Here is a 16,405-nt window from a genome sequence, read left to right as displayed (position 1 = left end):
ATTATGTCTGTGGGCCATGCACTGCAGACTTCTTTAAATGCATAGATATAGAGAAGTGTATTTTTTTGCACAAATAATAGGAGCATAAAGTGCAAAAGGAGTGCATATTGTGGTAAAACAATATCTAAATGCACTTCTGCATGTAAAAGGACATTGAATGGATTTATATATATCAGCCTTTGCAATGTAAAAATTGAGGCAAATTCAATTTTTAATAAATATTAATATTTTTTTTTAGTAAAGATCAGAAATGACATGTGATAGGGGGAAATAACTGCAAGTTCATAAAATAGAAATATAAACTTAAGTATGGATAAAAATTCGCAATTCAATTAAGCAAAAAGGTTTCTGTATTTTGAAAAGAGGATTCACTCATGATTTACGGGAGCCTTCAAGACACCAGGGGTCCCCATCAAATTAGGTGTGTGTTTATATTTTAATGAGAGTATAAGTGGGAAAGTACAAAATCAAATCCTCTTGTTAAAAGGATTATAGTTGTAGCTGGGTCTGCGTGTATGTTTGATCATGTTTTAGGAACACCTGGGTTAAAGCTGCTTATCGGAGGGAGAGAGAGAAAGGGAGGAGGGAGGATAGAGGATAGAGGAGTGGACAGACACTGTAATCGGAGGGGGAGGCGTTTGGCTCGGTGAAGACGGGGAGCGAGCGAGCGGAGAGGGTGAGAAACCAGCGGATCTGGCCCTTTAAATTGCCAATACAGCGTATTCTGAGGTGAGTTTGGAAATATTTGTCTATTTTTCTTCCAGAGTATAATCATTGTAACGCCTTTGTGCGCCTCCGCAACCCCGGATTCTCGTCACCGAGGGCGGCTGCAGTGGAGAGTGGCTTCACCAGTGTCACGAATCCGGATTTCCCCAGTCCTTTGCCGGCAGAGAGGGTGGGGAGGACCGGGGACAGGGTCAGTAGAAGATTTCTTTCGGCTCGACTCTGACTCTGAGGACGCACAAGCAACAGTCTCTGGATCTTACTTGCCGAAGTAGGCCGTATGCCCATCAATTTGCATAATAGCAGAAAATAATGGCATGCGCTCCGTTTTTGTGCCCGTTGTCGCTAGATGGGTTTATATTGGCTGCTGGAGCTTGCCTACCTCAAAACATGTCACCACCCTGCTGCTACGGCTTACCACCAGGGCCTCTTTGCAGACGCGAAGCGGTCTTGTCCGGTCTCCACATGGGAAAATTTCTCTGGCTTTGATAAGGTGCACAAGGTCTGCCTGTGCTTGGGCGCTTGTGCGTATGTGTGTGTATGATGGCGCGTGTGTGTGTGTGTGCGTATGGTGTGTGGATAGCCATGGGAGAGAGGACATGCTGTTCTATCCATCAAAATGCCCGCATTGTGTTTTCACACGGCAGAGCAGCAAGCAGGGCCTGTAGCAGAGGACATGGCTGTAGGCCCGATCAGCGCTGGGGAGCTGCTGGGATCAATAAGAACTGATGCATTTTTGCGCGTCTTGACAGCCTGTACGGGCTGTTTGGCCTTGGCCTGTCCAGTTCTGGCGATGTTATTTGGTCTAGGCCAAGACGAATAACTAGTTTAGTGTTTGTTCTGTTTCTGTGCATCGTTTCCTCCCTCTCTTAGATATTTTTTAGACTGGGGAGGAGAGATGTTATTGATATAACTAGAGAGGCAACGCGAAATTCAATGCCCGTGCTATTTGTCTATTTTCCCAGTTTTTTTTTTTTTTTTTTTTTTTAGTTTTTTTCCGCTTTCCTTGGCATGGTATGCACCATAGCAGAAAGTTAGAAAAATCAACAGGCTGAAAAAATAAGAACATCTGGTTTATGAGCTTTTTAAGGTGTCAGGCGAGTTGTTTTTACGCTTTGAAATTTCTTAAACGCAACCCCATTGCTTCAGGGAATATTTCTGTTTGTATCAAAGGTACAACAGCAGCTTGTAAACAATGACGTGGTGTCACCTCATTACAAGCGGTGCTGTAAGACAACAAAACCCCACGGAGACAGAACACTGAAACTGTGTTCACTTTTTGTTGTTGCATATTCACATGTTGGCTGTCAGGGATGGTGCGCTGATTTCATCATATCCTAATAGTCAAGAAGAGTACAGTTGTGACAGAACAGGTGTGTTTGTGTGCGTTTGTACTTGTCTCATCACTCAACCACAAAATGCGCACTCTTCCTTTAAAATTTAGAGCCAAAAGCTAGTCTAAAGCTAAACATAATATTTAATGGTGATATATGTAGTTTATCTGTTTAAGGCACGGTTGGATTAGGCCACTTAGGGTCAAAATCGAAGAGGTGGGCGGTGGCCTAAAAGAAACTATGACGTTTAATCAAATTCCAAGTAATACCAGGGAAGGAATTGTTGGTATCAGTAGCCTACTGCTTTTTGTACTAATAAGAAATAGAAAGTCACTTTCTTATGTGAAATTAGTAAACTACTGAAAAACTCAGTGCCCCCCCCCCCCCCCCCCCCCCCCCACACACACACACACACATACAAGTTTGCATGAAAGTGTGTGACACACTTACATGTATAGAGAAAGAGAGTCACTCACACACACACACAAGCCCTAATTACAGACATGAATCTCTGATCTAGTCCACAGTAGGAGTAATTAAAGCAGGACTCTTCTCAGGTGACGGAGAGGCATAGTGAGGCACAAAGTGGTAACTCAAATTGTGATGAATGTAAGGTGTGTTTTGATCATACTGATGAAAAAATCATCCTTGCGCCGCCTAAGGGTGTTTAAATGATAAAAAAAATGTTTTTAAAAAAGTTTTGGAATCAACCATAAAGAAAGAGCAGATGCAAATTCCCCAAAGCGAGGGATCAGCAAAGTGCACTTAGAGGTGCTTCGGAGAGGGAAATGAAATGAAAGGGCTGATGATAGTTCGTCCATGCACACCATGATCTAATAGACATTCATTGTCTAAAATGTCTTCAAAACAAAGTAAGATTAATTAAGATTTTTCTTTTTAATTAATTTTTAATTGCAATTTAATGATTTTTTTTTTACTTTTGTAATCTATAATCTCTTTATGCATCGCACTGCCAGATGTTTTGAAGTATGTAAGAAATGGGGCTGGAATATTAGGAACTTGTGTGATATTTAATATCACTGTTGGATAATGCAACAATGATATGACTTATGATATATAAGAAATACTTTAATAGATGGCACTAATCTCAGGTTTATTAAGAAGGGCTGCTTTCCACTCCTGCACCTGTGCATGCTGGTTAGTCACAGAGCATGCACAAAAGCAATATGTGAAATGTAGCCCTCATTAACACACCCTACTTTAAAGTCAAAGTGTCTGTGATGCTGCAGTTGTCTTGCAATATGGATATTGCACGTTGATATTGTGATAACAACACATTTAGGATATTATTGTTTAGTCCTATATATTAATATGATAATAGTCTTATTGTAGTCTTTTATTGTCAACAGTCAGCTTAACTGTTCATCTCACCTGTTTTTCTTTCACACAGAGACAAGCCAATGTAAGCTCAGCTGCTGTCCAGCGCTGTCATTTTGACCTGGCAACTGTTTTCCTGCTGTCCCTGCATCCCTCAGATTGTCCCCTCCATCCGGTCACATTAGTGTTCAGAGAGAGCCCTGTCTGCACACCGCCAGTCAGGTAATACCCTGTTTGTAGTGGCCGACAAAACGATAATGTATATTCACCAACTGGGTTTACAGTGTTACATCCAACTTTCAGCACCTCAATGATTCTGAAGGCAGGGAAATTATTGGTTTTGGACCACATCATTGTTATCCAAACGTTCATCTCAAATAGGTCCATTACTAAAATAACAGAATATTCTTAGTAACTTTTTGGACCTAAAACTGTTTATTTGTACTGTATTTTTGTGGCAACCAGAAAATACTTTCTCATAAACTGCATTTCGAGCATGAACACTCACTCATTATTTGTGTTGCACCACCATGTAGTCACCTCATAGTGGTGCTGTGGCTCCACAACAGATTTATTCTCTGCAGAAAATCAACAATTAAGTGGCAACTGGAAGTTATAGGTTGGGCATAAAAATGGCCCTCCTGAGACGTTATGTTTATCAGAAGTAAATATGGGAGGAGGTACAACCTCTATTAGGGACTGTGGTGGAAAATTGTTGTGACAATGAACAAAGAATGATGAGGATCTGGCAAAGAGCAAGAGAAACCAAGGGGTATATATACAGAGGGAGTTGATTACTAAACAAAGAGCAGTTGTGGGAATCAGCAACAGAAGACCAGGTGCAAAATAGGAACAGGGAGAAAACGCGACAGAATACTGAACCTTAACTTAAATATAACCTGGAATAAAATCCTCAAAACAAACTGAGAAAATAACGCCAGAAACTGAAATCCAACATGAGCCAAACTGGAAACAGAACAAAATCCCACACATCATTAACTGATTGACTGATCATGACATCCAGCTTGTTTGCAGCACTCATTTCAAAATCCAACATCTTTGATATTATGAGGATGTTTTACTGCAAGTTGCATGAGTCCCACATTGAGGAAGGATCATGATGCCGAACCACATACTGTACATATTACTGGCCCTGTACACCTGTAATGTGTACTTCACACTGCAGTCATAAAACTAATCATAAACACGCTTTTAAACAATAACATTTCTTAGTTTCTGGCTCATGCTCGGGACAGTGTACAGAACCAAACTGAAGGTTTGATGAGCCCATAGCATTTCCTAGTTTTAGACCTTCTTACTGTATTGGCATTTTATAAATTCTATTGTGCTTAATGTGATTAAATCAAATTAAATGGAATGAAACTATTTTTTTTTTCTAATTCAAGGTTAAACTACACTAGTATTTTAAGAGCCTAAAGATGACTTTTTTGAGAACTAGCACTACATAAAATAGTTGAACTCAAATTAAATCAATTAAACTATAAAACTGGCACCTCTTTATTTCAGCAGAATTATTAACTGAAACAAGGAGTCCATTCTGAGTGGTTTCTCCGTCTCTTTCCATCAGTTTTCTCCTGTGTTGGTGTATTCTGATGGATCAGTATGTCTACCACTAATAATATCGCCCAGGCCAGGAAACTGGTGGAACAGCTGAGGATTGAGGCAGGAATTGAACGTATTAAGGTAAAACAATATTTCTTGTCCTTTTTATATATTTCTGAATCAAATTATTCTTCCATGTTTGACTTCTCACTCCTCTTACTTTGTTTTTTCATTCCTCCCCCCTTCTCCTCTTATTGTTTCCTTGTTCCTTCATGCAACTTCTTTGCAACTTTATTCCTCCTTCCTTTTTACATTCTATCATTTAATTTTACTCACCTCTTTTATGACCCCCTTCTTACCTTCCCTCAACTCCCCCTTCCCCCGGTCTGTCAGGTATCTAAAGCAGCAGCAGACCTGATGAGTTACTGTGAGCAGCACGCTCGTAGCGACCCTCTGCTGGTTGGGGTGCCCACCTCTGAAAACCCTTTCAAGGACAAGAAGCCTTGCATCATCCTATAGCTTCTCTCCACTTTTTCTGCCTTTACACACACACACAAACACACACTCACAAATACTCATGCACATATAGCATAAACATTCACATTTGCCATCAAGACCAGTCCACAGACTTCCCCAGACACACAACTTTAAGCAGCACTATTTGATCTTTGGGGCTCCATGCACACACAAACACACACACTCCTGAAGCAGCCTCTCTGGAACAGCGCCATACCCCAGAGCCACAGCTAGGAGGCAGGTATCTTGTGTTCACAGTGGCTGAGATCACTAATTTGCAGATATGGTCCTAGGTGCTTTGGTAATATTCACCTATGCTGGTGAATTAGCTACAGCTTAACTTTAAAAAGGGATTGGAACATTGATAATCAGTAGGAAACCTGTTTTTTTTCCTTCTTTCATCATGAAACAAGGTGTTGGGTAAAGAATGGGTGACTGTAGCATTGGCAGGCAGTGGAAGGATGCATATAAGCAACAGACATGAGTGGTAGGCCGAGGCCAAATGTGCCAAACACGACCTGGTGTTGCATTAAAAGCTCAGTAAATGCTTCTTTTTTTGTGGGAATTTAAAAAAGAATATTCAAAGAGCTTTGTTCTTTTCAGAACAACTGACTAAAGCCTTTGCCTTTCTCAGACTAGAGCATGTTTCCACACCCAAACCTGTATCAACAGACCTTCTCTGCCTGTGGCCTCACTGTGGCTGTCTGCAGCCTTTGGCCAAGCCTCCAGCTGTGCCAGCCTGTACAAAAAGTCATTTCTAGTTGCCGATCTGCTGTCACGGATTCCACTGCAGTTCATGATGGCTGCCGTTGGTTCAAATCGATGTCTTAGCTGACCTCAGATCTGCACCTATGAGAGGAACACAGTGAACGGCTCTACACACAACTCAAGCTATTAACCTTGGACGTTTACTGCATTTTTCTTAAGAAATACTTGTTTGTGAACTCAGTGTATGTTTAGTTTTTTTTAAAACATTACTTAACATATAAGATGATAGTGTATGTTTTTTTTTTTATTATATTTTCTTTGTCATAGGTGTTACCCCTGGCTGATCAGGTTTCTTTTCCTGCTTGTGTTAATGAAATAACAAGAGATCTGGTTGTCAGTCAGAAGTGACACCTAACCAGATGTTAAAGAAAGGTTTCTACTGTACATCAAACCTCCCTGTGCTTTATCCTGAGAGACGGCGAAGTCACAGACTGACCACATCAGAGATACAGAGCTGAAGGAGATAATTCAGACTTAAAGTTTGTTATTGTCTCAGTTCATATTTGATTCCTTTAGTTGTCAACTTCTGTAAATTGAACACAACTAAAGAAGAAAGGTAAAATTCACTGGACAATGCAACAATAGACATTTAGAGAAGGGTTTGTGTCATGTTTTGAATGCATAGTCACTCTGGCTATAAATCATATTACCAGGCTTCACCAGCCTTCGAAGTTTCCAGTCTCTAATGTGAGTTCAGCCAGTAGGAGCTGGCAGCCCTCCTTCTGTGTCCTTCTCTTCTCCAACCCTCCTCTTCTCTGACAAACCAAACTTGATTGTAAAAACTGAAAACGAAGAAGAAAAAAATGGCATTAAGAGAAACTAACTAAGTGTATAAACTTTCTTTCACACATGTGCAGAAGTGATAAGTTGAAGAGTAGCTGTTTTGGGTTTATTTTTCTGAGTTTTCTTCTTTATATGGAGTCCATGGAACCTGGTCAGTTGAGTATTATTACCCTGTACAGTGTTTGTAAGATACAAAATCTAAACACAGAAATTCCCTCTGTGGCTGTTGGGACTTTTTAGTACTAACTATTCTGTTCTGTTAGTCAAAATCATGTCTGTCTTCTCATTTTTGTTGTCATCGAGGTTCTAAAGGCTTGTGATAATGGAGGTTGGTTTCATATATATATATATATATATATATATAGTATAGTGATCTGCAGTGATGAGGAATATATAGCATAACAGGTAACAGTAAGAAAAGCCCTGTTAGATTTAGGATTGTGACTTCTTAGGGAATTAATCAACATCGGACCTCATTCCAGTGGCGAAAACCAACCTCCTGATCCGACCTTTGACACCAGCTCTACTTTATTTTTTTTTTTTTTTATATTTTTTTGTATTGATTTTGGGCAATGGGCAACTAATATAACACATACATTACATAAAATCTCTCTTGCAGGTGCTTTTCAAGCTTGAGGGATGATAGTAAAGGATTACATTCAACAGAGCTGTAAGGCCTAACACTGGGGCCTGATTTTGAAAGAAAATTGCTAATAAAAGGGAGATTTTTGCAATCACATTTACATTTCAGCACCTGGCTAAAGCCTTGTCAAAAGTAGCATATAGTAAAAGAGCAGGGAGCAGTCGTTTGGGCAGCACATGGATTTGCTGGTAGACTGTCGCCCGGGATGATCCTGCCGTTTCTCTGTTCTGACATTGATGAGACCCAGCTGCTAGACTGACATTTGGAGGTTTGGAGATCTTTAGGTCATGAGAGATTCTTTTTGTCCACACTATGTAATTTGCCAGAACTGATGTTACACAAATCAGTGATAAACAGACAGTAGGGAAAGAGGCAAGCTATATAGTTCTTATTGTCAGAGAAATCAGGATTTTTCCAAAATGCCTAAGAGCAGGAGCTGGAAAAGGGCCACAGAGAGCTGGAGTGTATGAGTTTGTGTGCATGTGTGTATATGCTGCTGTTTGGTTGCTGAAAAGGATTAGAAGAAGTGATAACAAAGGAAGATGCATATGTGTGTTTGCAGGAGAACTGTGATGATGAAGACCATACAGTGCATCCAGAGCTGCAGTGCTCATTTATTTTGTCAGAGGCCTTTGAGTGCACTTCGTAGAAAAAAACAAAAAAGAATCATGTTGCAAGCTGAAATTATTCTTTTGAAATATGGGAAGCTAATTTTAATGTAATGACAATTACAACCTTGAAGATATTGACAAAACGGATAGATTTCTTATTTAAAGGATCTCCTCTACTACTTTTTTTTAAAACTCTGTGCTTGTCTTGGCTAAATTTATTAGCAACAGGTTATTTTTACTGGTCATTGACGCCGATTGAACCTGAAGGAATAGCTTGACACCCAAATAAATGTGCATTTTTGCTCCTAGCAAGAGTGAGATGAGACATTCAAACAAATCTATACTGTAGCCTGTTTGTTCACGATGAAGCTAAATCAAACAGTTAACCTTACTAAGTTTAAAGAGCGATAACAGGAGAACAAAGCTAGCTCATGATTTAGCAGTATTTATCTTTTTGTTGTTTTTTCAGTTCCATGAAGCAGCAAAAGTTAAAGGAGCTGGAAGATTTTGTATTTGCGAGGTGAGTTGCAGATTGAGCTGTTTTCTCTTTGTTTGTGGTCTTAATGCTAGTTTGGCTGAGTCGGCTGCTCTCACTGGTTTTAGATTTAGTAACTGTAAGAAGCAAGAATAAATGAGTCTTGTCATCTACATGCTAGTTTAGACAAGAAAGCCAGTGTCTTTATCAAAATATCAAAGTATTACATTCAACTCCTTCATCTCTTAAACAATGGTTATATCTGATTTAGGGTCAAATGAATGCTGATTTTCTTTAAAATGCAACTAGTTATTATGCCAATATAAAAAGGATATAAGTTTCCAAATCCCAAGCAGAATACTCATCAAGTATGAGGAATATGTGACTTGATGCTATTTTTTAAGGTAAAGGAAATGTAATTCCTTACTGCTGCACAGGTTTGGATAAACTTTCAGCAAGCATGCACGTCATATCAGTACACTCACACAAACTAGTGTTGTCCTACAAAAAAACAAAAAAAAAAAAAAACAAACAAAAAAACATCTGATATGCTTTTTTTTATCATTGTTTTCATTTTCTCAATCATTCCATCCCTGCTGGGGCTACAATCAAAGACAGACGGCCTGAATTGCTGCGTTGGCCGACAGTATGTCTGATAATTGGTTGTTAGTTTGCCTTATAGTGGCGTATCTTGTGTTACAATGCTGGTCTTGGAGTTATCAGATCATCAGAATGAACTGTCTTTAACATGGAACACATGACTCAACCTGGAAACTGTTGTTGTGACTCCGGGTGAGCCTGAAGAAATTCCTTTCTGCCTGGTGAGGAGAGTTGAAGCTCCCCACCAGTAGACTTTCATATCAAACATTACTCATTTGGCTCCGAGCCCTTCGTGAGACTCATCTTTTGTGTTCTGATCTCCTGTGTATGCATACAGTTTATGTATCTTTTTGCCTTGATTGATTATGAAGAAAATTTATCTATTTTTTGTAACTGTTCTCTGATGTGCCATAACTCATGTTTTCTTGCACACTGTTAATATTTTGTGGATATTGCTGTTAAAAAAGATGATATTGAGAAGTAGATAACATTAATAAAAAGATGATATGATAACACAAACTCTTGTGTGTTTGGATGTTACAGCAGCTTGTTTTGTATACATCAGTCAAACTGAAATATGACAACAAGTATTGCAATGCTATGACATTTTACACAAAAACATTTTCTTTTGACCAATAAAACTCAGTGTGTTGGCTGAGTTGCCATCAAGTTTTATTGTTTTCTCTTTAGAACTTTATCTTTTTCTTGCACAGGCCTTAAAAACATATAGAGCACATGCAGGCAAATACTGGTGTAATAGGGACATGGTGTGCAGTGCAAGGAAATATAATGCAGCAAGCAGAAGAAACAAAGACTTCAGCTAGGTAGAGACTCCCAATTGGGTCATTTGACAGGAATATCATTGTTACAACTCCTGTCTGCCAGGCTTCCTTTGAGCACTTTGAAGCTCTGCCTCCTCCAATTTTCAAACTAAACTATCCCTGACCCTTCCGTAAGTCACAGGCAATCAGATTTAAGGTGGATGAGCTACAGCCAATTAGAAAGCAGTCCCACACCAGTAAGGCCTCCTAGCAGCAGATAGTAAACAAGTGGGTGGTCCATGTGCCTGAGTGTTCCTCTCTCAGCTGCTCTGCGGTCAGAGCTGTGGACAAACATGTGAGAGCAATACAGAGGGTAGACACTGGGATTAAGTGGAGATAAAGAGGTATGGGTGCGGTTACCTACACATGTTTTTCTTACAACATGCATTTGCAGAGTTAGCAAAATATGCTGAAAGATATCCACAACTGAAACCTTTAGAAAAATGAAGATGTTTTGACAGTCATCTGGTGTCTTTCCTGCTGTTTCTTAAAGCTTCCTGTAGGTCTTCATCAGCTTGTTTTGCTTGTTTCTACCAGTTCAAGTAGTTTCTGTCTCCACCCTGGTTTCACTCTGACTTGTGTTTACTACAATAAACAAGGTTGTCAATGACAAAGGCTTTCCCTGAAGTGTGCCCACATCATACACTGCTTCAATAAAAATGGAAACTGTAGTTACGTAACTCAGTTGATGCACATGTGGCGTTTGTTTTGAGATCAGAGCAGATACCTTTTTCATGATTGTAATAATTTATTTAGACAAAAGAGTACAAGAAATGAACCACAAATGGCTCCAAACAACTGATACAATCAATAAATTAACAATGTACACTTCATATTTGTATAAAAAAGGCACAAAACGGCTGATTGTGGTTTCTTTTTCATTACAGTTCTTTAAAGACAACCTGTTTCAACCCTGCTAGACAGTTCATTCTATCATCCTGAGTCTTAAATTCAAACCAACATTATGTCCTGAACCCATTTTTGCAGTTTTTTCAGTCCTGCAATGCAATTTCTGTTTCTGTGGTGACAACTCCTCTGCAGGTTCAGCTGTTGATTTCAAGAATGCATGTGCTGCACACCTTGTCATTTATAAAGAAAGATACAACTATTTTATATGCATATATATCACACTGACACACACCCTTTCTCTTCAGAGACTCTCCCAAGTCACGCGTACAGGAATGGTGGGTATTACAGTAGTTTCACCTTTGCAGTGTTTCCTTCCAGACAGTAAGTACACAGACATTCCAGGTATAAGCTGGGGTGTGGACTAGTTACTATCAAAAGCTAATGTTTCTCTTTAGGACTAATCATCATGTCACTGGAGTTAAGACATGGAAATTACCCACACAAAAGCCCAAAACAGATTGTGTTTTCCTGCCAGCAGCCTCAATGTCAGGCTTTTTTTCTGTCTTTATGTTTTACACAAAACACTGTTTGAAAAAAAAAAAACAGTCTCCAGTCCAACTGTTTTTTTCAGTCACTGAAAAGAAGTCTATGGCTCCTGTTTCTTATCAGTTTGGACAACAGACAGGACCGAGTCCACTCCAGGCCATCGCTGCTTGAACATCAAGATCCTTCATTTAACAGTATGTGGACCCAGAAAGCTTCTGGGGCTTGTAGTACACAAATCCTTCATTGCTCTTGCAGAACCAGTTCAGGCACCCACTGATCAAGACGTCGACTCTCCTGGCAGTACATCCCCACTTCTTGTAGCCTGCAGTGGTCCGCCTGAGGGTTCTACATGAGAGTGGGTTGGGGGGGGGGGTTAAAATAAATAAGTTCATGATCAGTCTGTGAGGTGAATTTGACCTAAAGACTGCATTTGACTTGTACAAGTCAGAGTAGAATCACAAGGAAATAACAAATATAAAGTTGACAGTTTCCAAGAAGCACAACATTTTAGTTGCAATGATGATAAAATACCCCCTACAGTCTGTCACTAAAAATGACGGGTTAGTCATTATGTTGTGATTAGTCAACACACCGTAACCAGCATGCAGTGGAGGTCTCCACACTCTTCCTGGTTACTGTTGGGATCTAAAGCTCCCAGAATCTGATGGAGCCGATGAACCCCTGAAACACGCAGAATGGTGATGCCGCTGTCACAGCAAAAGGACTGCAGTAGTGTGAAATGGATCTGCAGCGCTACGTCGTCCTCATCATCGGCTGCCAGGACACACAGGACCACGCTGTCTGGATCTCTGAAATGAAAGGCAAAGAACTTTCACTCACACATCTGCACAAGCACATTGGGTATTGCTATTTAAAATTTGGGAGAAGCTCATGTACTTGTGTGTTATAAACACTGCATTGCATATTTTAATCAAACTTGATTTTAACTCACACATTGAGAAGTTTGGCTGATTCGTAGATACCAACAGTCAGGCAGTCTTGTTTTTGAGCGGTAACCAGCAACTCCTCCAGGGCTACACTTGCAGACTGCATCCTGAGGATTGAGGTTGAACAATTAGAACTTTTGTATTTTAAAATTAGACACAACTCAAACTCATATGAAGCTCTTTTTCAAATTGGTACCATAACTTTGTTAAGTTACAAAATGTTGCTTTGAAGAGTCACATGATAATTATCATCAATCATTAGTACTCTGTTGCAGCAGTTATTTGTTGCATGTGGATATTAGTATTACTATAAATAAGCAATTAAAACGTAAATATAGTACACTCTGTTCATGCCATATCTTGCAAATCAGCAAGCTGTGCAACATGCATGCATGCATGTTAGTCATCCAGCAAGTCCTGAATGTTAAGATATTCAGTAATGCAACAAGTTTGCTTATGATGTCACTGAATGTGCAAAGATTTTCTGTTTTCTTTCCAGGAAAAGTCTTAAATCCAAGCTCACAAAAGGTGGTTTAATTACATCAGCCTCAGCAGTTCAGGTAATGCAGGGTCAAAGGACGAAATTCCGGCCCTGCACATGACCATGCACAGCACAGGGATCGGACAGAGACCACACACCCGTGCAAGAAATCTCACCTGTTCTCGGTGGAGCCAAAGTTTTCCTCGGGAATCATGTTTGCAAATCGGAGATTAATCCTAGTGTGTAAAATCGTGACTATGGTTAAGTGGCTTTAATATTCCTCAAAGTGTGCACACCGTCCCCTGCCCTGTTCGCAGCGTTTTTTTTTGTTGACGTGGTTACGAAACACCCGATTTTATACCGGGGTTGAGAAGAAGGCGGAACCGAAACTACTCGGGTTCTACAATTGGCTCAACAGAAAGCCAACCTCTCGTTTTGTCATGTGGACTCGTGGGTTTATTTTTGTTGTTAAGGCGAATGATGACATTACAGAATAGGAAAGTAAATTTGCTGCGTCATTCTGATAAGCGATTTATGTGAAACTGCGCATTATTAACAAATGAGAACAGATACATTAATCCACACACGACTAAAGTAAACCGCCAGCTAAACCTGTGCAGCCTGCGGCATAAACTCTTCATCGTTTTAAAACAAGTTTAAAAAATACCAGTGCTTGTGAAATTATGACTGGCATCTAGCGGATGATTAAGGGAAATGAGTCTACATAACTTATAACGGTTGTGAAACGGAGTCACAAGAGCCAGCAGTCATATGTCCAAGTGTTTCTGCAAGCAAAAAATATTATTATTATTATTATTATTATTATTATTATTATTATTATTATTATTATTATTATACTTCTGGCATATTTGAACATATTTTTTCACGAAGTTTGAGGTACTAATTAAAACGAAAAAATCTTAAATACAGCAAAAACTGTTTGTGAATGTGTGACTGTGTGTGTGACTTTGTGTGTGTATCCTTTAGGAGTACTATATAAGTGAGTCACATGCCATCCTGATAAAGAAACCAAAAATCTAAAGGCTAAAGTTTTGCAATGGAGCTCCTTCTTTATTTATTTTGGAAAGTTCATATGTTCTGGATTTCATACAACCCGAGGTTCACAATGTCCTAAAAAACTAGGCAAGAATGATCATTGGATCTGTAGCGTTCCAGCGGATCACCCCAACTTTGATCATGAGTAATGTGGTTCTCCTAAAAGCTGTTTGCATAGTTGAGAATTTGCTACACAGCTGTACAGCAGTGTGTCTGTATCTTGGTCCAAGTCCAGCTCTTTGCTGTTCACTGACATTGTGTGGGACAAAGGGATGCCCAGAGACTGACTCAACTGATGGACCTGAAAGATAGTGAGACAGATTTGAATGGACTTATTAAATAGTGAAAGTACAAGTTTACTCACAAATTGGAGGGAGTGATACCCTAGTTGTTAATGAAGTGACCACTTACAGACTTGAACTCGGCATCCCACTGCTCACCAGACAATCTAGAGATGGTAAAATACAGACTCTAATTTCCCAATCGGGATTGATAAAGTAAAAAACTTATTATTGTATGGCAAACAGCTAAAAAAAAAAACCTTACCTTCTGCTGGATGGAAACACTGTGATACACATTCTTCAAGTCTTCTGCAACCAGAGGACAGGCTTCATCTACTTTAGTCATTAACAGAATTAGTGAGATTCCTTTTTGGGACCAAAACAAAAGACAAGGTGAAGACAAGAATTCAAGATGGAAATTTTGACACTAAATAGACTCACAAAAAAAAAATAAATAAAAATTTGGGAAAGGGCAACAATACAAAAGTATATTAGAAATGCAACATACATACAAAGATGTCAGATGATCAAGATTACATTTTTAAATGAAAATAATATTATACCTCTAAGCCATTTGGTTGGCCTTTTTCCTATTCTATTCTATTCTATTCTATTCTACAGTCATTTCCTGATGGCAGCAAACTTGTCCAGTAATTTATGGCTGAGAAAAGACACCTTAGAGGTGTCCACCACATAAACCACACAATGGATCATCTCATTCAGAGTCACATTATTCTTAAACCAGGCTCACCTTCAGGAGAGCTGCACTAAGCTGAAAGACACACAAAATATCTGGTTTGAATCCACCAGCAGCTTAGATAAAATAGTGCAGAAAAAGGTAAGTGTTTATAGAAGAAACCTGGTAGCGATCCATGATGTGGCCTTTGAAGATGTTGATTAAGGGTTCAGTGTTCAAACCAGAATCAGCATTTTCCTCTAGCCCCACTGTGTTTCAGAGGAGCAGAGGAATAGGTCTACCACTTTTCCCTGCCTTGACATTGTAAGTGCAAACTGCAGAGGACATGAAAAACAAAATACAGTTTTTCTCAATCCCTTTGATACATTTCTTATATCTTTCTCGACATTTGCAAAACAAGTAAGTGCTTTTCTCAAAAACAATTTGTACAAATTGCAAAACACCATGGATTACCTGCAAAAGCCATTTTCTCACTCAAAATCCTTACATCTCTCAAAAATAAACATCTGTGTCAATGAGCATGTCAGTGCCATCAGAGGGATGAGTCCTTGGGTCATTGTGTATGGATAAGACAGTCAAATTGCTTAGTCGTGTTGTCAACATAACAGTATTTTATGAATGATGTTCTGATGTAAACTATGGCTGAAGTTTTGATGACAATTACTGTAAATTGTTAGTAACATCTTAGTGTATGTGGGAGATTAATTGCAAGAGACTGGACAACATTCACATTTACGCTTTTACTGTTTGTACTGTAATTTGTTGACAGAACATGTCATTGTGATACAGAAAGAAAAAAAAGCACCGCCTAGCACAAAAAACAGGTAGAAATATGAACATTGGATGATCCCATTAGGGAAAATTGTACATGCAGCTCTTTAGGAATTTCAGTGCAGACTTCCAACACCTCCTGATGTTCCTGTCTGTGGGACTACAAATTCTCATCCACGTCACAACAAAAACCTTCTCTTGCGATGCAGCCTGGAAAGAATCTTTTAGTGTCTTATCCACCATGAAGCCTCATTCCCCTTCTTCTTTCTGGCTGTTGAGCCCATCCAATTCCTTGTCCTTCCACTGCCAGACATTGTGTTGTGCTCTAGCTATATATATACTTTCCAGCTGATGGATCTATTTCAGAAACCTGGTTCAACACTGGTTAATCTAATGCTTCACACATTTCCCTTCATTGTAGTAAGTCAATATTCACCTGAGAGCAATTTCTTGTTTTTTGTTTTGTTTTGTTTTGTTTGTTTGTTTGTTTGTTTGTTTTTTGATATACATACAATATAATGTCGACATGAGGTGTCCCTGAGCAACACACTGAACCCCTAATTGCTTCTGATGGGTTGTGGTTAAGCTCCTTGCATGGCAGC

General features: G+C 39.3%; 2 protein-coding genes and 1 pseudogene across 4 annotated transcripts; 1 reads left to right on the top strand and 2 right to left on the bottom strand.

Annotated features, from left to right (window-relative positions):
* The first annotated feature begins 609 nt into the window (after positions 1–609).
* gng7 (guanine nucleotide binding protein (G protein), gamma 7) lies at positions 610–9,873 on the top strand. 3 transcript variants are annotated; one of them, XM_041972347.1, is made up of 5 exons: positions 614–676; positions 765–916; positions 3,469–3,617; positions 4,984–5,099; positions 5,352–9,873. In XM_041972347.1, exons 4-5 carry the CDS (start codon positions 5,019–5,021, stop codon positions 5,475–5,477), a joined length of 207 nt encoding a protein of 68 aa, XP_041828281.1. In that variant the 5' UTR covers positions 614–676; positions 765–916; positions 3,469–3,617; positions 4,984–5,018; the 3' UTR covers positions 5,478–9,873. The 3 variants fall into 3 exon arrangements, with proteins under 3 accessions (XP_041828280.1, XP_041828281.1, XP_041828282.1); XM_041972346.1 differs by lacking the exon at positions 765–916 and having other exon boundaries at positions 610–729; XM_041972348.1 differs by lacking the exon at positions 614–676 and having other exon boundaries at positions 907–994.
* Positions 9,874–10,917: 1,044 nt separating this feature from the next.
* On the bottom strand, positions 10,918–13,313 carry LOC121630664 (growth arrest and DNA damage-inducible protein GADD45 beta-like). The gene is made up of 4 exons (XM_041971069.1): positions 13,175–13,313; positions 12,523–12,624; positions 12,163–12,379; positions 10,918–11,915 (listed from the first exon to the last, which is right to left on the bottom strand). Exons 1-4 carry the CDS (start codon positions 13,210–13,212, stop codon positions 11,811–11,813), a joined length of 462 nt encoding a protein of 153 aa, XP_041827003.1. The 5' UTR covers positions 13,213–13,313; the 3' UTR covers positions 10,918–11,810.
* A 768-nt stretch (positions 13,314–14,081) lies between these two features.
* On the bottom strand, positions 14,082–15,608 carry LOC121631518 (annotated as a pseudogene).
* Between the last annotated feature and the right edge of the window lie 797 nt (positions 15,609–16,405).

Source organism: Melanotaenia boesemani, chromosome 20 (assembly GCF_017639745.1).
Source record: "Melanotaenia boesemani isolate fMelBoe1 chromosome 20, fMelBoe1.pri, whole genome shotgun sequence".
NCBI lineage: Eukaryota > Metazoa > Chordata > Actinopteri > Atheriniformes > Melanotaeniidae > Melanotaenia > Melanotaenia boesemani.
This window is presented reverse-complemented; position numbering and strand designations above follow the sequence as displayed.